Source organism: Myripristis murdjan, chromosome 8 (genome assembly GCF_902150065.1).
Source record: "Myripristis murdjan chromosome 8, fMyrMur1.1, whole genome shotgun sequence".
Lineage (NCBI taxonomy): Eukaryota > Metazoa > Chordata > Actinopteri > Holocentriformes > Holocentridae > Myripristis > Myripristis murdjan.
This window is the reverse complement of record NC_043987.1, coordinates 27,776,615-27,797,865: the sequence shown is the minus strand read 5'-3', so window position 1 is coordinate 27,797,865 and position 21,251 is coordinate 27,776,615. Positions and strand designations below refer to the sequence as shown.

Below are 21,251 nucleotides of genomic sequence, written 5' to 3'. Positions count from 1 at the left end.
GCTCGGAAGTATTTAGTATATATATAAGTATATTGCTGCACTGTAAGCCTTTAAAAGTGTCTCAGGTGCAAGGTTCAAAGGGCATTCCTGAGGAGCAGGAACTGCCCACTTGTTTCACACTGAGATATGTTACTCCATAGGTCAAGACCTTTCAAACGATGTCTTCATTGTTGTTCTATGACAAAGTTTGATTTTCATCGTGCTCCAAGCCAAGGCTGTCTCAGGTGTACATCTGCAGACCTCTTTTAGGGCCAAGCTTGATAAAATCAGTCAAACTTCTTTAAGGGGGTATTTAATGGCCAAATTTATGTATAATATTGATGTTAGTCTTAAACACAGTCATACTTTTCAATTTGGACCATTTCAAAGCTTATTTTCCCCTTAAAATACTCAGTGTTTCATATTTCATATTTTCCCATTGACTTAATATGGCCACCTAAAACACTTTTAAAGGCTTACAGTGCAGCAACAAAAAATGGCACAGACATGGGGTCAACATTTTTGGAAAGCTCTTGACCTCTACTATCATGCCCGATGGCAAACCAATAGGGGGCGCCACTGACTAGTGTCAAAACATGGAAAAAACATGATTTCACTATCTTAAGAAAAAAATAAATAAAATCTGACCAAAAAGGCGTTCTTCCCACACCCAAAAACTATAACAAAGATTGAAAAATTAGTGATCACAACATCACATAATAGACATAACATATTAGAACTACAAAATCTATGGCGCAGGACACCTCTGTGTGTTGCAACTCTGCACGAATTGTAGTTCTGGTACCCCTCTTCCGGGTTAGGGGAAAAGTTTTGAAATTAGGTTTAAAAAACATACATACGGTAGTTTTTCAACACCAAAACTATAACCTTAACATGTAGCCTATGTTTATATCACGAATAAAGATGTGTTATGAAAAATAAAATATATATATAAATCTTTAGTGCTATTTTAACATGTTTCCGCGGTTTTTCCACCCGCTCTGTTTCGCTGACTGAAAGGGTTGTGTTCAATGGCGTAACATATCAGCATATTATCAACTTTCATGCACTTTATTACACTTTATTGACTTTATTGATGAAAGTCAAATCAGACACGTCGCTGATAAACACTAGGATTATGGGTAATGTAGTGCTTCTTCGTGATATGACATCGCAAATAAAACGTGTTTTCTTAAAATAAAGTTGATATTATACGGGACTTGTGGACTCGGATGAAGCACATGCCATCGTTACACATCCTCATAGCTCGTGGTAAGTCTGCCTTGGATGGTTACAACGTTATGGCTAATAATCAGACCTTTTTCCAGAATATCGATTAAATTTGCACTTCCGGGATCTATGAACCACCACCCACAGCGTGACGTCACGGATTAGGAGATCATGCTCATTTCACGGATTTCTGTGAGAGCAGGTTAACCCCACGCCTCCCTCCCCAGATTTACACGGTGACAGTGAGGACAATACTTCCGAGCGGAAGCTACATCAGCGACAGTGGTAGCAGCGTCCATAGCAACAGCCATAACAACGATAGAAACCTGAAAGAATCTTCGTAATAACTAACAAAGTAAACATCATATACACTAACTGAACATTTCCCGCTAGAAATGTTATCAAAACGCATTTGAATGCATAAGCTCTCTTAAAATATTGCATTTTCCACTGAGAATAAAAGGAATGTCCGCCATTTATTTTGTTTTCACAGTAAGACCAGCCTGCAGTGCATAGGTCACGTGATCACAACTTTCTGGTTCACAATTACGTGGGAAATATACGAATTATAGTGCAATATTTTTCGTAGGAATTTGTACAAACGTTGAATGAGAACAGCCTGTTCATGCCTATAACTGGAAAGGAAATAAGACTTTTGCATGTTAATTTCTCTAAACTACAGGCTGTTTCAAAAAGGCCAAAACTCTGGCTCTATAAGGTCCACCGCAAAATAAGGAAAAGTAAATTGCACTTTAATTTAAATATGTGAAAGGTATCTGAGCGCAGCCTCTCACAAATATTTAATGCAAGACATCAGACATCAGTACAGCATCACTGATGTTTGAATGTAACAGATTTAATTAACTTTATATAGTTCTCAAAATGCCAAATTTTATATCAAAATGCACTGAGCAGATTTCTGTGAAAGCTGCATCATGCTACTGAGAACACGTGGCAGAAAGCAGAGAGATTTGAATCACACCACCAAGGACAGAGAGACAAAATGGTAAAAACACTGCAAAACTTCAAAAATGACCTCAGAACTGAACAAATAACCATCAGCATTAATGCTGATGGTTGATGGACAGGAAACTGCTTGTATCCAGAGCCAACAAACAGGCGTAAGCTGCACAAAACCTGGCATCAACACACAGTGTGTTACGCAACATGCTGACAGCTGTGTAACAGTATGGCGCCATCTGCTGGGAGTCATAGAGCCTACATTCAGACAGCCAGTACAAAGTGACATATATCAGAACTTCTTTATCCCCCCAAATGTGACACAGACCTGACTTTTTATGCAAGTGTAAATGTTGAATCTGACATTTTCATATCTGAAAATTCACAAGACATATCTGATTCTTGATGATGTGATTGTTGTTAATATTTGGATCTAAATTTATGTTTTGTTTTGTTTTGTTTTGTTGTTTTGTTTTTTTTTCTCCTACTGATCACACTCACATCATTGTCATTATGCATTGTCGGTGATGATGGGTCTGAACAAAATACAGAAGATCGTAGCAATAAAGACAGAGGGACAGGATGTTGCAAATTTCATAGATATATGGGAGAATGGTGCAAAGCCTTTTCTTGCCTTCTTTCCCGCAGTCTGAACTGCCCCCACACCACTGTTACCATGCAAACAGTTCAAGAAATGAAGGCGTGCACCACTATTTCATTAACTGTGACCAGTGGCGCTTCTGCCTATGTTGCCGCCCTAGGCGAAATTACTGCCTTGCGCCCTTCCTTGTCACTACTCCTACTGCCCACATTGCCCATAGCAAAAACCGTCCCTGACTGTGATCATGGACTGTCATGCCAGTGTCATTTTTGTTCTTCAGCACTGCGTTTGTTGTAAATATGCATATTCTGGATCATGCAGAGACCACACACTGAATGCAGATAGAAGCCACATACAAAGATGAATGTCAACAGGCAAGTTGAAGAAAAAAAAAAAACACATAAGATCTGATGAGAAATCAGAACTGGATTATAGTCTCTAGATCCCCTTTATTTATCTCATTCTCTCTGAATGGAGCTGACTGGACACCAGCACACACTTCCCTGCTTGTTTAACGTGTTTGACAGCAAATTACTGATAAATGTAAAGCTTTAAATGAAGGGTGATCACCATGACAACATCTCATTTTTCCCACATGAAAAATAGTGCATGGAAGAGATGTAAAGCTTTAAATGAAGTGTGATTACTCAAATCAAAATAAAATCAAATCGACTTTACTGTCATTTTACCAAACCTATACCAGTAATGCAGGTAAAAAGAGACTGTGTTTGCAAGGGATCTCCTACCAAGCTATAAATAAATGCAGGAAGCTAGAATAACAACACCCCGAGCGCAAAATACAATTGTATTGCTATCTCGATCCAAATAATCAGAACTTTGAAAACTATATAAATATACAGATATACACAAAAATATGGCTACCAAATATCAAAAAGCAGTCACAAATATAAATAGAAACAAATTTTAGGATATAAACAGAAATAAAAAAGGGAATGAAATTGTTACACTAATAGACTATGTAAGCGCCATTTATTATTGTTTTGTTATTTGCACTGATTTATAGTGATGTTTTTTTGAAGGAATAAGTTTAAGTATGTTTTTGAATTTTGAGCCACCTGTGTTACGATTGATGTCATGTGGCTTCCATAGAGAAGGAGGAAGTAAAAGTTTTGGTGGAGCGACACAGTTGTTTTACCATCTATGTCAGCACCCAGCCAGCTTGACGAGTAAAACAGTGTCCCGTCGTTTCATCAAGAGTGTTTATAAGAGTAAGAAATGAAAACTAAGAAAAGAACTTAAGATAGCCACTACAGACTAGCTATATTAGCCTATTCTTAACGATTTTGCACAAACCGGAAAAATGATGCACCACTATATCAGTGAAACTATATATTCACAATATAATGAATGAATTGTGACACCTGTTCTGTACAAAATTAGAGGTGCGCTATTTTTGATAGATGGCGCTTCCGTTTCCCCTGACTGTCCGGGAGACCGCAGGTGACGAGTGTGGATTGCAATGAGAATTCGTGTTAGCCGGTCTTGTGCAGCTGAACAAAACAGTGCTGTCTCGTTTTATTTATCAAAATGCAAACCCAAAGAGGAAAGGATGAGGTCGCACACCTTAGCCAGGAGTTCTTATCATATCAAGGAAGCTGCCGAGCAAACACAACTCAGTCAGAAACAAAGGAAAGCTCCACTCCAACTCTTGACTTTCTTTTATTTTACACAGCCAACATTGCGGGCAGAGCCTTGTTCAGGGCAGAGCCTGTCTACGACGAGCCTTGCCACTCTCCATTAAGCCCCATTGTATCGAACTTGCTTGTAGTTCCACCGTAATTCCACTGGGGGTGATCGCGGATGAGTGCAGAATGAATGGGGCTCTATGGAGCTAGAAGGCTAAATTTGTCTCTTAGACCTGTTTATGGTTGAAAAATCGAAAATACTGAAAGTTCAATATGGATTATAGGTTAAAAGTGAAATTAGCAAGAACTTATATCCTTTCGATTTCCTACAGGTTGGGCTGTTGTTGGCCATAACACGCTAGCATTTGCTAATGAATGCTGATTGGTCAGTGACAGACTTGCGGCTGTTTATGACCAGGGATCCCACTTGATGGCACCTGAAGACCAAGAGAATCTGGAAACACCACTCTTAAGGAGCACTTTTCTATCAAAGTTAATATTAGGAAATAAGGAAGGAATAAGGAATAATAAGGAAAAAAATCAATTTATTGTTTCTATGCATATTCACGCCAATAGGCTATGTTGTATTTATTTATTCATTTATTTTTTAATGGTCCAATATGATACACTGAACAAAAGAATGAGAAAATTACGAGGACAGCAATCTGCAGGTATCAGACCCAGTGAGCTAAATAGCCGACACAATTCCTTGCGTAATTTGCAAAGCTGCTCATAGCCTACTTTCTTACCTCCGTCCACTGAGCAGTTGATTATTAAAAAATGTAAACTACCTGGCCACGGCCTCCTGTTGCCCTCCACCTGGTCTTTGAACTAGACGTGTTCTAGAAAAGATGTGGTGAGAAAAACATGTAAGGACAACCCCTAGTTGCTAGTAAGTTCAGCACACCATTTCCTATAAACCCAGCTTCATCTGTTGTGCATAATTCAGATAACCCAAGATTATTTAGACTTCTTATGCTGCCTTAGTGCTGTGGTAAATAAATAAAGGCCTAATGCCAGTAAATTTGGTTAATTAATTATCACAGTACCTACTTGCCTGATATCTCAAGCCCAATAACTTTCTCAGTGTCACTCTGAGTAGATATCGCTTTCATCCCTGTAACTGGAAAGGAAATAAGACTTTTGCAAGTTAATTGTCAATACAGTGTGTTTCACTAAACTACAGGCTGTTTTGAAAAGGCCAAAACTCTGGTTCTTTAGGGTCCAGAGCAAAATGAGGAACAGTTGAATTGCACTTTAATTTAAATGCTTCTGAAAGGTGTCTTTCAAAAGAGTTTTTTAATGCAAGAAATCAGATGTCAGTCCAGCATCACTGATCTGATGTTTAAATATAATGAATTTAATTAGCTTTAAATATAGCTCTCAAAATGCCAAATTTGATATCAAAATGCACTGAGCAGATTTCTGTGAAAGTTGCATCATGCTACTGAGAACATGCAGCAGAAAGCAGTAGTATTTGAATCACACCACCAAAGACAGAGAGACACTTGACAGGAAAAATTGTAAAAACATGGCAAAACTTCAAAAATGACCAACTATTGTGACACTGAAGCTGTTGAGTCTCACAATGCTGATGGTTGATGGACAGGAAACTGCTTATAATCTACATGTTCCCACTGACCACACTCAAATCAGAACTGGATCACAGTCTCTAGATCCCCTTTATTCATCTCATTCTCTCTGAATGGAGCTGACTGGACACCAACACACACTTCCCTGCTTTTTTAATGTGAAGTGATTACTACGACAACGGCTCATTTTTCCTACATAAAAAAAGATCCAATGGAAGAGAGTAGCATCAGCACCAGTATTTCTGCTATTTAGGCCAAAATAGTGCAACATTTGTGTGTGTGTAGGATGTGCTGCTGTCACTTATTGCAACGTATTCTCATGAAACGGTTCGTATGATATCGTAGCAACAAAAAATGGCACAGACATGGGGTCAACATTTTTGGAAAGCTCTTGACCTCTACTATCATGCCCGATGGCAAACCAATAGGGGGCGCCACTGACTAGTGTCAAAACATGGAAAAAACATGATTTCACTATCTTAAGAAAAAAATAAATAAAATCTGACCAAACAGGCGTTCTTCCCACACCCAAAAACTATAATGAAGATTGAAAAATTAGTGATCACAACATCACATAATAGACATAACATATTAGAACTACAAAATCTATGGCGCAGGACACCTCTGTGTGTTGCAACTCCGCGCAGATTGTAGTTCTGGTACGCCTCTTCCGGGTTAGGGGAAAAGTTTTGAAATTAGGTTTAAAAAACATACATACGGTAGTTTTTAACACCAAAACTATAACCTTAACATGTAGCCTATGTTTATATCACGAATAAAGATGTGTTATGAAAAATAAAAAAATATATATAAATCATTAGTGCTATTTTGACGTGTTTCCGCAGTTTTTCCACCCGCTCTGTTTCGCTGACTGAAAGGGTTGTGTTCAATGGCGTAACATATCAGCATATTATCAACTTTCATGCACTTTATTACACTTTATTGACTTTATTGATGAAAGTAAAATCAGACACGTCGCTGATAAACACTAGGATTATGGGTAATGTAGTGCTTCTCCGTGATAACATCGCAAATAAAACGTGTTTTCTTAAAATAAAGTTGATATTATACGGGACTTGTGGAATCGGCTGAAGCACATGCCATCGTTACACATCCTCATAGCTCGTGGTAAGTCTGCCTTGGATGGTTACAACGTTATGGCTAATAATCAGAACTTTTTCCGGAATATCGATTAAATTTGCACTTCCGGGATCTATGAACCACCACCCACAGCGTGACGTCACGGAATCTCGCCGACTTCCAGTGAACACCGTTTGTGTGGTGATCACACGGAATTAAAACCATAGAAATCGATTAAAACAGGTTACATGCGAGGAGCACGCAATGCGTTATTAGGAGGTCATGCTCATTTCACGGATTTCTGTGAGAGCAGGTTAACCCCACGCCTCCCTCCCCAGATTTCCAGGTGACAGTGAGGACAATACTTCCGAGCGGAAGCTACATCAGCGACAGTGGTAGCAGCGTCCATAGCAACAGCCATAGCAACGATAGAAACCTGAAAGAATCTTCATAATAACTAACAAAGTAAACATTATATACACTAACTGAACGAAGTTTTTGGAAATAAAATGCACATTTCCCGCTAGAAATGTTATCAAAACGCATTTGAATGCATAAGCTATCTTAAAATATTGCATTTTCCACTGAGAATAAAAGGAATGTCCGCCATTTTCCTTAAGGCTCTCACTTCGGGGCTCGCGCAGGCGCGCTGATCGCTCATGCTGCTGGAAATTCGTAGGAATATGCACGAAAATTTGTGCATTATTTTTCGTAGGAATTTGTACGAATGTTGAATGAGAACAGCCTGCTTATTGCTATGATGACCCTCCTGTCAGGCTGATGATGCAACTTTTATGAGTATATAGAAACAGTTAGTGAGTGTAACCCCAAATTTTGATTAGAAGTCTACAAGCTGTAGGTTTAAGTCCATCCAGTATATATTCTTGGCAGAGAGCTTGATGTAAAGCTGGAATTACTTTATTTGAGCTTAGATGCTTTGATTGACCACAAGTCAGTTCTATTCCACCACAGCTTGTTTCCTTTTCCCGAGTAGCTCATGTTTTCCTTTTGAAACTGTGTTCACAATTTTGCAAATTTGCTTGTTAATAAATTTACTTTGTTCTTACATAGGAGTATTTGTTTCCTGATGAATTGGGGTTTGGGTTTTTTTTTTTTGCCACAAGTTGCCACAAATATTGTCTAATCGCTGACTCCTCAACTGGAAAAGTTCAATTTTTTGTCCATGCTTTGTTTTCGTTCCAGTGGATAAAATGGCATCTCCAGGATAGTTTGGGTCTTCTCTGATGTCTCCAGGCCTTGACACAGGGAGTCATGGATCTTCTGCCATGAGTCCAGCTCTGAACGCCAAAGTGCAGCTCTGGCTCTGATGAACTCTGAGACGTCACTCTTGCTGCCTTTGGCCAGACTCATGCTGTCTTTACAGATGAATGGGATGTCTGAGGCCACCCTGGGTACGTTACGTAATGCCTTACCTTCCTGGCTTTCCACCTTACCAGCAGTTAGGATCAGGTCATCACTTTTGACCACTGTAGCAGAGGTAGCGTCAACAATAGAATCAATGCCTTTTCCAACAGTGCCAACTTTAGTGAGAACTTTGCCGACTCCCAGGACCACGTCCAATTTGCTCACTTCAATTCCAGTGAATGTTTGACTGGACACTCCCTCTAAACACGCCTGGAGACTCTCCACATCCTCCATAAACTTCTGGAAGAGTTCATTAGCTTTGTTTTTTTTTTTGTTGTTATTGTCTACAATCTCTGTGGCTGCCGTGATTGTGCTGGCCACTCCCAGCCCGATCCCAATCATGGTCAGAACGAAAGACATTCCAAATGAGAAAGGAACTAAGGTCAAACCAACGATGGAAAGCACACCTCCAACTGTCCCCATTGAGCTGCCGGCCACACTAGGAATCTTTGCCTCCATCTTCATCCTGTCGAGCTGGACAGCAGTCTCCTCCAGGTCGGACAGAAACTGCAGCATCCTGGGTTTTCGCTCTCTGAACTCACTGATGAACTTTGAACATGGCATTTCCTGGAACAAAAACACCAGCCTGAAGTGCTGGTCCATCCTGATAAAGAGAGAAGAGATTCAAGAAAATGTTAAACGGGATGTTTAGTCCTCTGTGTAGCAGACTACATGAGCGGCTCAGAGCGCAAGAAATAGTCGCACCAAACTCACGCAGTAACGGCAATTCGCTCGCACCGCCCTGCTCCAACCATCACTGCGGCGCGCACTTCGCACCAAATCGCTCACCCCAATTCCTCTAAACACCACTCCACTCCGCTCCGCAATCGCTCCACTCCGCTTATATTACTATTAATGATGATTCTGGGTTTCAGTACAATAGGTGAACAGGCAGTCAACAATAGGCTATCCCATACTTAACTTAGCCCGCCCAGACAAGCTGCACAACAACATAAAACAAGTGACATCTACGTTAACGTTAGCTAATGTTACCATGGTTAAAATAAGGCTAACATTTACCGGTATTCCAACAAGACCATCAGATAACGTTAGCCTGACAACACATAACTTACCTGTTCCACAGGCGAATCTGTAATGTGTCATCCAGATGTTTAAGTAATCCACTAAGGTCACAAGTCAGCAAGTGACGGCAACTGTTTTCAGAGTCTGTTCATAAATCCAGAGTGCATTGCTGTAGCCTAGCTGCATCTATAGATGGCGTGGTGGCTGGTAGCTACTACAGTAGGCTTTCTTCTTGACAGATAGCTCTGGCAGAGAAACACTAGGCCTAGCGTTCAGGACTAGGCAGCTAAGTTTATGGATTTCTAGCAACTTGGCAGTTTGAAGTGGATGATAAAAAGCGCTTACAAAACTTGCAAGCAAATATATATTGTAGCGTCCCACCGGACGATGGAAGGAAGGCGACAGTTTATCGGCAATGTTCTTTATTACTAAACGCCGGTTACTGTCGGCCGTAACCATGCCAACAAGCAGAAAAACGAATGGCACAGATTAACTTGGCTGCTCTCTCTCTCCCGTTCGCTCACAAACCGGGGCACACGTACACACACAAAGTATCCCTGACCTTCTCACCCCTGTCCCGCCCCCTTACCCCTCTCAGCCATTCACATGCCTGGCCCAACTCTCAAGGTGCATTCAAGTAACATAACAGGTAGGAACTTACACAACATCTGCACTAAACAGCATCCAACATCAAGATAACAACAGAGTTGCTACAATATATTTAGGCTGGGAGCGGGGGTAATTCACCACTCGCTCCGCACCGGAGCGATGGAACGGCAATAAAGAAACCCGCACCACCGCACCGCGTTAAATAACGATGCACCGCTCCTCGTTCAATCCAGCTCCGAACCGCTCATGAACACTGCTGTGTAGTACAAGGCATGATGGAAAATGGAACATCAAACATTTTCAGAGAGTGTCTCCTCTGTTTCTAATGGCTCCTCCTCACACCAATACCAGCGAAGTTGGTGCATGTTTAACATGGTTAAGCTTGTTTGTCCATTGGCCTTTTTGGTGTCACTTTCCTTTAGTTCTTAACAAAAAAACACCTGAGGAGGTGAACTCTTCCTCAGACACTGTTTTGAGCAGGGCCTCAATGATTTTGTAAAGGTCGATAGTGTATTATTATTAATACTGTTATTTGTTTTCTTTTTAAGATTATTCCGGGACTTCTGAGAATTCCTGCTTCAGTATATCGGCAGAGTGGAGAGTGACCAGACAGGGCAGAGAGAGGGCATGACATGTAGCAAGGGGCCAGAATCAAACCTGGGCTCCTGCAGCCTCAATAGTATTGGGTGTTTATTCTGCCTGGTGACCCACCAGGGCACCTCCAACAGTATATTTCTTAAACTTAAATGACTGAAATTAAGCTGAAAATGAAGCTCAATCAGATGTGAAAATATTCATTTTTTTCCATGGTTTTGAAGATATAGTGAAGTATAACTGATGTCACAATGATGAAGTGTGTTGAAACATGATCTTCACCAAACAAGATCTTTCCAAATTCTTTATGAAGAATTCTCACCTGATATCAATGAGCTGTCTGATATGACAAAGCATAGCTTGTATGTTGTCCTCAGACAAATCCAGAGTTAGGTCAACCACCATTTCCTTAACCATCTTCTGTGAAAACTCACTTATAGCACTGTAAATGAGAACATTATAATCAGTTTTATAGTGCCTTTCATACAACTGTACAGTGTATTTTTTCAGGGAATGTACATGTTTTTTATGAGAATGAACTGTCCATTTACCTTTTCTCCAACCTCTCACAGATTTCATGGGTGATGCATATGTATTTGTCCAAAGAAGCTGCCAGTACTTCCACATTGTGGATGCTGGGAAGGAAGAAGGCACTTGCATCTCTCTTAAACTCAAGGAGCAGTGGGCAGACCAGCCTTGCAGCAGTAATGACAGCCTGAACTCTATCAAGGCTGATCCCTCGGGGCAGCTGTAACACCGGGTTCTTCTCCATGAACACCTGCAGCGAGGTGACCGCCAGCCGCTCCACAGCATCCAGGAAGGAGTCGAGCTTCTCCAAGCCTTCCAGAGAGTTCTTCAGCACAGTAGCCAGCTCCTTCTTCAGCTCCTCACACCTGCTGTCTGCAGTGAGGCTCAGCTTGCTCTTTGTGAGTTCAAACAGGGCCTGGGCTTTGTTCTCAGATTTAGTGACATGGCTGAAGTCCAGGTTGATGTTGTCTTTGATGTCCATCATCATAGATACCTCTGTCTCTCTCTCAAGCATCCATTTTGAAAGCCTATAACAGAACTCTGTCACCGTGTCCATGTAGCTGAACGTATCTGAGATGTAACACCATAAAGCCTCCTGCAGTTCCTCTCTGTAACACAAAACAACACTGTGAGGTTTCCTCTTGAAAACAACACTTGAAAACACATCTCCAGCCACTTTCCACCTCGGCATTGTTTTATCGCCTTTTTCCATCTTAATGATTGTTACCTAAAATACTTGCCAAGGGTTCTCCAATACAGTCCTCTCAAACTCTCAAAAAAAAAAAAAAAAAAAATTCCACATGAAGCATCCTAAGTGTGTCCTTTTAATTAATAATTTTAATAATACTGTCATGTCACATTATTTGTGCTTTCCCATAGGGATTTAAATTAGCAAAATTAAAACTAGGGATGGCTCGATACCACTTTTTCACATCCGATACCGATACCGATACTGCAGCCTTGAGGATCGGCCGATACCGATATCGATCCGATTCTTTTTGTCACTCTAAAAGCTGTTAATAATACCTGGATGTAATTTGCTTGATACTGACATCTAAAAACACCACATTCACCTTACAACAACTATTCTGGTCCCTTAAAGAAAGAAGGAAAATATGTGAAAACAACTGAAGTCATGTGTAACACTAAATAAAAGTGCAACTTGGTGCAAATTTTGCATTTGAGATAGTTTCATCAACTCAGAGTAGTTTCACCTGGAATTAAGCGCGTGCACAACAGCTATAAGACGAGTCACCATGGCAACGGGGAAGCGTCGGGCTGCGTTTTTCACCCCAATTGAATTGGAAATCTTAATGCATTCATACAGCGAGTTTGAACATGTTTTTTACTGCAACTCCGCTGCAGCGGCAAAGGAGAGGGAGACGCATGGGAGAACATTGCTGCTCGGGTCAATGCGTAAGTTTAAATGTAGTCCGTTGCAATCAATAATATTACAGGGGAAAACTGCTTGAATTACTGCTGGCCTATTAATTTATTTCATTTAGATGACGTGGAACGGTAACGCTCAAAAAGATAATTGTCTGGAAATGCTAAAACATCTATGCGCGGTCTTATAACCATCTCCCGACGAATATTTAATTCTCTGCGCAGTAACACTGCACCTTCATCCACGGGATCGTTGTCGAAAGGACATGCCATGTTCGTGAAAAAAAGACACCACCTAACTACTAATGGACTTCTAATAAAGGTAAAGGCCTACGGACTGTTTTTTAAATCACTAAAAAAAAGTAACAGACGGCAGAACTAATATGCCACGCCAAAACTCGCCTGCTGACTGAATGAATGAGGAAGTTAAATACGGTGTGTGGCTGAAAGAGGGCGGACACAGAGAGAAACTCGAGGTTTCATGAGAAAAACCTGGTCCCGACCAGGTTAGTTTCATGGAGTCTGTTCCTGCGGTAACTGGCCGAGAGCTTAAGTTGCCTCCCTCTGTGAAACAGGCTAGAGTTACCCCTCTTTCTCTGCTTTGAGTTACCTCCCTTTGTGAAACAGAAAACTCAGAGTTCCCCTCATTTCAGGGTTAACAGACTCAGAGTTTTCACTAAAACTGCTTTGTGAAACAGACCCACGATTTGCTGCACCAAAACAAAAACGGTTCGTTTTTCTTTGCACTCGCCTGTAAAAAAAAAGTAGCAGTGGCGGCTGGTGTTTTTTTTCCAGGTAGGGCTACATAAAAAAAATTAAACATGTAAGCTATCATACCATTATATTTATGTCAGTGATAGGCGTTAATTTGCACAGTTGAACGTTGTAATGAAATTATAAACATTATAATATGACTAAACAGTATGATATAATGATCGTATATCATAAGTTATTATTATTATATGCAGTTAGCCAAGCCTTTTTAGTAAATCAGCTCCTACAAAATGACCTGGTATATTGTCTTCCTCTGTCCTTTGATTCTTGTGCAATTTTGATGTCAGGTTGGTCAGGTCCAAGCTCTTTTATTCTTTGCTTTGCTTTGCAGTCTCTTTGGAGTCTTCTCTCAAATGGCATATTGTGCAGCGATTTTAACTGAATTTTCTTTTTCCATAATGGATTTACTGTCTGATTACTTTTCATTCGCGACACTCGTTGATCGCATGTGTATCGGTATGTCAGTCTCACCTATGAGGTTTACGTATTGCTGCCCCCAAGAGGTTGGTAGCTTGGGCGCAGGAAAAATGCGCTCAAGGCAGCTCCTATTGCTTGTATTGAAGAGGAGCGTATTGCGCATGTCCAACTCAATAAAAGAGTCAAGGGGTGTATTCAACACAGATGTACCGGTACGTAACATCAATCTAACAAAAGCGATAAAGCTCTGAACAACCTGTTGCATTATGCAAGCATTGGAAGTATGGAAGCCGAGAGGGCCATTCTCCTCCAGTTGTGGCAGAAGAACTGACTGAGGATGGTATTACTTTACAGTTTTTTTCAATTGCTTACACACATTTTCAAAGCTCTGTGTCTTTTTCTCAAAACTTTACACACAAATCCAACTACTGCTAACACAAAATGCAAAAAGCGCCCTATCTACTGCAAAATGAAACACAGTATTCAAAATATTGTAAACACATCGCAAAAGCAAGCATTTGTCTCACATTACAAACACATTTCCCATTGTATCACATACTTGTGTATATCATTTACACACTGTCGCTCTAAATCTAAAGCTCTTTTGTTTCTATGGATTTTCTTGATATATTGCCATATAAGAGTGAAAATCCAGTAGCGTGCAAATAGAAGTCAACACAAGCAATAATGGAACCAAAAATGTTTAATTTTCTGAATAAATCAGTTGCTGTTGTGGATGCAGCATTGTACAGTATATAATCAAAAATCAAAGCAAAGTACACCAACCATCAAATATGGAGGAAAGTGTGAGTGTGAGTGTGTGTGTGTGTGTGTGTGTGTGTAACTGCCGGTTCGGGATGAAGCACTCACGTGCGGCTTTCGCAGAAAAAATAACCAGCTCCTGAAAAAAAAAAAAAAAACGGCTCCCAATCAGGAGCCGGCTCCCGCCATTCACTTCAAAGAGCCGGCTCTTTCGTTCGCGAAAGACCCATCAACTGTTCCAAAGCGTCCTCCACGAACCTGGACTCCTCGTCCTCTGCATCTTCCTCTGACTCCCCTGGCTCTCTGCGTTGTTGTTTGACAGATAGTTTGACCTTTGACCTATTTATAGGCCTATGTCAAGGAGTGATTGGTTGGTGTTCAGTAAAGCAATTATTGTTTACATATATGAGGACAGAGTCTGAGGCACTGATGAATAAGTGTGGCATTTTGATTGGTTGTGTTTGAAATGGGAAATCAAGTTACTTCCTGATAGATTTTTGTGTGTTAGCTAGAGAATTGTGTGTACTGATTGGCAAAAAGTGAATAGCTAAATTGAAAACTGTGTCAAGGCTGAGAATTAGTTTATGGTTTTGCTGATTTGAGGTGAAGTTGTGAGGTTTGAGTGAAAGACTTTAGAAATAGTGTGATATATAAAGGTTTTGTGTGTAAGCAATTGAAAAAAACTGTAAATGGATCACTAATAACAGGGGCACTGCAAAAGACTTTGGACATCACTGCCACTGTTTTAGCGATCACACGCAGGAGGAGACCTCCAACCCTTCTCAGTAGTTTATGTGGAAACTGCAGTTCCTAACTGTTATAAAAATTGCATTTTAATCTTATAAAATTACATTATATTACCATTATTTCCATGACACTATATAAAAGTGTGTAGACAGTAGTTTTCCACTCTTCACCCAAGTGAGAGTGTAATATGACCTTGTATCCTTGTATTGTAGCTGGATTGTTGAATATTACCATATAAGGATTCATTTCCTGTTAGAATAGAATAGATAACTGTTGATGTGTGAACAAGTGCCTCAGTGAGAGGTCGCTGCCCAACGGGGTAAGCTACTCACTCCTTGCAAGTAAAAATTTACTACTCAACTGGGCATTGTCTGTCTCCTTTGTCAGTAGGTGATCTCAGAATTTTAGTAACAACTTGGTCCTTCGAGCTGGATCCCAACATCTCTGACTGGAGGACGGGGAGGAACTGGTGAAGCTGAAAAACCTGTGCACAGTCTGGTCTGGGACCTGAAAGACCTCCACCGCAGAGTTCGGTGAAAAAAGAGGCCAGCTGAACCAGGACACCTCCGTCCAACAGTGGGGTGACGGGATCCGAACAACAGTAAACGAGACCCTGCCTGCCTAGGAAGACACCAGTTGAGTGAGTATGAGTGTGTTTGTGAGGTCGCGCGCATGAACCGTTCTTGAGTGAACCGTTCTTGAGTGAGAGGTCGCTGCCCAGAGGGGTAAGCTACTCACTCCGGGGTGAGAGGTCGCTGCCCAGAGGGGTAAGCTACTCACTCCTAGTAAAGACCTGATTAGGGAGGTCTCTAAAGACAAACCTCGCGCATGCACGTTAAAGATAAAGCTAGCAAAGAACGGTGTGATTGGTGTGTGATTGATGAGTGATTGGGTTCGCGACAGCCGAAGCAGCGGGCAGAGGGTAAACCTGATCGGTGTCAACTGACTCTGCTGACTGTTGAAGTAGGCTGTTGGCGTTCCATTGGCAAATATGATAAGTAGTGGCAGTAAAAAGATTGAACCTCAGCTGATGGCTGATGCAAAATACATGCATAAACGTTACCCTGGCTCTTGTGAACAATTGAGCATGTGGCAAAAGAAATATGATTTCAATGAAACTCGGAGTAACTGCTTGTACTCTGTTGGTAAAAAAAGAAAAAAAAATGATTGGGTGCAAAAAAAAAATGGTTGGTCTGAACTCAAGTGACCTTTCAGCATAGCTGGACTATGTAAGATAGATAGATAGATAGATAGATAGATAGATTGATCCCAACCAGGGAAATTCTGGTGTTCCAGCAGCAACAGTAGAAACATACAATAAAGTTAAATAAAAAAGAATAAAGGCTAATTATATACAGTAAAGTCTATAAAGACTAAAAACTAAAATATACAATAAGGGCTAACCTAAGAAAAAGAGATATGAGATGTGAAATATACAGATGCTATGTTAACACAGAAGCAGTATGATGAAAATTATGGTTGTAATTCTTCAGCACCGTCACAACAAGCACAACAACAACAGGCAGGACAGAGACGTGCTACGTCTCCCCCTTACTGCCTCGCCACCACCTTTTGCGGCAGCACAGGCAGAGCTGGATGCGCTTAAAGGTGCTGTAGGTGGAAAGGAAAGGAAAGAATGGAAATGCAGGGAAGAAAAAATGAGGAGAGCATGGAAATGTTTGAACTGGAGGTTTATTTGAAGCAAATTGATAAAAAAAAAAAAAAAAAAAAAACACTATTGACCTCTATGCAATGGATAAGCTGATCACCTTTCTTTGTGATTCTGGAGCTGATAAAATAGTGGTGAATGATCCCTGGTTCTCAGATAAACTGTCAAATGATTTTGTCTGGGACAGATCAGCAAATGGTCTGATGTCAAAGGAATTTCTGACACATAACATGTTTGTGAAGGATGACCTTACTGGCAAAAGCACAAAGACACAACTCCTATATTCTAGCAGCTGCCCGGTTAATCTTTTGAGCAGACAAACAATGTGCGAACTGAGCTTGGCCTTGCTTCCCACACTCAAGGGCCTGATAGTTAAACAAGTAAACAACGGTGAAGACGTTTTTGTTATGGAAGGGCAAGGGCAGCCCCAATATTTTTACACTTTGGACTTGTGTGCTTCAGCAGTCAGTGACATCCCAGGCACATTGATAGAAATGGCAGATGCATGTGTTCCATCCATGTCAGAAAAACACAGCTACACAGACTTACACTGTACAATGTACTTCCCTCATTCTGGTGAACCAGATAAAAAATATGAAGCTAAACTTGCTCAGCTGACAGATCTACAACTCAGTTTAACAGACATGGTGTGGGACAAACACGGAAACTCTGTGGTTGCAGTTTCACTAACTAACGCACAGCAGCTCCTGTACAGAGAACATGCACCTCCACATGTATCTCTTACTTGTAACCCCAACACAGAATGGAGAGACCTCTACCGTCTCCTGTGTCAGACAAAAATTGGCACTGATTGGCACCCTGTGCAGACCCACCTTTTCTACAGTCCTACATATGGACTGTACAAACAACGCCTCAATTGGTGCACGCGAGTGGAAACTGCAACCCACTTGATACAATAATAATAATAATAATGATAAATCCTATTTGTAACGCACTTTACATTTAACAATCTTAAAGTGCTACAGAGGAGAAAGAAGAAAGATATCAGAAAGTTGAGAAGAAGTGTCTTTGTCCTCTGAGGAGGAAGAGCAATTGACTGAGATAAATCCAAACTTGTGGTCCTCTGGACCCGCTGATGTTGGTTTGATAAAAGGTGCAACACTGGTACAAATTACACCAAAGACTTCTTTTAGGCCATGTGTTAAACAATATCCCCTAAAGAGAGATGCTGAAGAAGGCATATCAGATACTACAGATGCGTTGGTAAAGGCAAGTGTTATAGTTCCTTGCCCTGATTCACCTGTTAATACTCCATTGTTCCCTGTAAAGAAAGCAGCCATCCCAGTGCATCCCGACAGTCAATTCTGGGTTGCCTTCATGTATAAACGGAAGAAGTGGACGTTCACATGTTCAGCCCAAGGTTACTGTGAATCTCCCACCATTTTCTCACAATGGATGTCATCTAATCTAGCTAAATTTTCACCACTCTGTGTTAGTCAATTACTGCTGTATGTTGATGACATATTGTTAGCTTCCCCTACAGAAAAAGCATGTCAAATTGACACGAAAGCCTTGCTAAAATTCTTAGCTGATAATGGGCACAAAGTCAATAAAGCAAAATTGCAGCTATGGCGTCCTACAGTTAAATATTTGGGTGACAACATTAGTGCAGACGGAAAAGCCTTAGATCCGAAATGTAAACAAGTCATTCTTAATGCACCTAAACCATGCACCAAACAACTGTTCAACAATTGTTGTTCAAATGGTGTATTGTAAAAATGGTCACATGTCATCAGTCCTGTTGCAGTTTTATGGTGACAAGTTGAGACCCTTGGCATACTATTCTTCCAAATCAGATTCTGTCACCTTAGCGTTCCCAGTATGTGTCCAGCCGGTTATTGTTGCTTCAATGGCCGTTCAGGCATCTTCTAGTATTGTTCACTTTCACCCCCTTACAGTATAGCCTTTTCTGACACAGATTCCATTGAGTCTGAACGATCTTTTTGGTTGTCTCATGGTGCTTCAATTGTTGATGGTATTTACTTCTCTCCTGAGAAAAAAAAACTATTCTCCCTAAAAATCTATATAGATGGGTGTGTATTTTGAGCCACAGTCCTTGCCATGGTTCGACAGGAGGGATGAATACCCTTATATTAAGTAAATTCACAGCACACGGTTTCACAAATTTTTCAAAGAATTTTGTAGCAAGATGACACATATGTGCAGAATTCAATACCCAGGGACGGCTGAAACCAAAACGAGGAGCTTTCCCAATGCCCACAGAACCATTTGAAGCTATGGCAATAGATTTTATACAACTTAATAAATGTGAAGGGAAAGAATATTGCCTTGTAATGATAGATATGTTTAGTAAATGGGTAGAGATATTGCCCACAAAAAATCCAGACGCCCTGACAGTAGCCAAAGCATTGTGTAGAGAAATTATTCCTAGATATGGCATCCCCAGAACGCTATATAGTGACAATGGAGCACACTTTGTAAACAAAATCATAGAACATGTGGGAACAAGACTACAGATAGATTTAAAGAATTATCGTGCCTACCATCCTCAAAGTGCAGGGCTGGTAGAGAGATATAATGGAACAATAAAAAAATTAACTTAGGAAATGTATGGCTGAATCAGGAAAAAAAAAACTGGATTTATTATTTGGATTTAGTAAAATTGTATACTGAGATACTGTATAGTAGACAATTTAGATTACCATAATGGAGTGTGCTTACACCAGAAAAAATCAAGAACAGACAATAAATTATTATATGAGGAAAATGCTGCAGCATAACGAGGTTGAGATTGCTAATCGTTTGCCAGTCTCTCCTGTTGATTCTATCCCTACAGAAGCTGACTCAAGGCTGAAGCCAGGAGATTGGATTCTGATCAAAGTCATCAAAAAGAAGGCTTGGTCATCCCCGCGGTGGGAAGGTCCATATCAAGTGCTGCTGACCACACCCATGACAGTAAAGATAGCTGAAAGACCCAGCTAGATACACCAATCTCACTGTAAGAAACAACATCTTTTGTCTGACTAAAACCTAGGTGACAACCTGCTGAGTGTAATAAGTCTGGCTACAAAGGGGGTTAGAATCATTAGGAACTAGCCGTCTCAATGCCAGTGAAGAAACCAACGGTGCACTCAGCAATTTAGGTCACACCAGGCCTGGTCAAGATGAAGTGGTTGTTTTTGTTTCTTTTGACATTTTTTGCTTCACTAGCAATTATAACTCCTCCATTGGTGGTAAGAAATAAACGTTATCATATTGATCATCATGAACCTATGGACAATTCTTGGTATAAGTCTGTAATGTTAATCTCTAACCGACTCACAAATGGCAGTAGTTGTTATCTTTGTTCCATATGGCCGCATGGAGTGGCAGAAAGCCCTATTCTGGTCCCCCATCCAGCCTATATCGCGGATGTGTTTGCTGTATTGCAAGATGTAACTGTGGGAAGGAATCGCTCCACGTGGGTGTCTTACTTCCCAGCCCTGAATGTCACTTCAACTTTTATCTATCGTGACCCTTCAACATTTTCTAATGTGACTAATGCTACAGTTTCTAAAGGAATGATGTCTCATGGGTATGGAGATTCAATGCCCAATGCTCCCCTCTGTTTTTACAGACCCTGCGTTGATGATGACACTTTTTGGGCAATGCCACTAACTGTAAGGTCATAGTGCGTGTTGGTAAAAATGATAATTGAATAATGCGACTGGATGAAATGTTTATGGTACAACACATTCAGGATGCCTGGTCACTTTTAACCTGACTACATTATCTCCCATTGTCAACTTTTCCTTGGGAAAAGGTGCTAACAGCCCCTTTGTGTCTAATACAGCTCCATGTGGCTGGGGATACGCATGTCCTCAGTCCATGGTCTGGACATGTGGGCACAAATCCTATATATATCTTCCCACTGGGTGGTCTGGTTGCTGTCATTTGTCATATCTGCTCTCATCTGTGCAGGTATTCAAGACCTTCGCTTCTCATCACACCACTCAAACCGACCTACAGAGGCAAAGGCGTGGCCAACGCATCTCTGACTTCAAGGGCATCCTAGGCACAATATTCCCTTTTATGGGGCGGCTAATGTCACACATTGATTAAATGAAGTTGCATTTGAGCTAGAAAACCTAACAGCCTTAGTTGATGGCATTGTATAAACTGTTAGTCCAGAGTTATCTGCTCTCAGAGCCATGGCCTTACAAAACAGAATGGCTCTTGATTTGGTAATGGCTGAAAACAGGAGATGT

General features: G+C 40.8%; 1 protein-coding gene and 1 long non-coding RNA gene across 2 annotated transcripts; one reads left to right on the top strand and one right to left on the bottom strand.

The window, feature by feature from the left end:
• Positions 1–8,243: 8,243 nt before the first annotated feature.
• On the bottom strand, positions 8,244–11,958 carry LOC115363659 (uncharacterized). Its single transcript, XM_030057937.1, has 3 exons — positions 11,291–11,958; positions 11,062–11,181; positions 8,244–9,117 (listed from the first exon to the last, which is right to left on the bottom strand). Exons 1-3 carry the CDS (start codon positions 11,956–11,958, stop codon positions 8,244–8,246), a joined length of 1,662 nt encoding a protein of 553 aa, XP_029913797.1.
• Positions 11,959–15,662: 3,704 nt separating this feature from the next.
• Positions 15,663–19,037, top strand: LOC115363369 (uncharacterized). Its single transcript, XR_003928582.1, has 2 exons — positions 15,663–16,062; positions 16,105–19,037. It is a non-coding gene; the product is annotated as an uncharacterized LOC115363369 (long non-coding RNA).
• Positions 19,038–21,251: the final 2,214 nt, after the last annotated feature.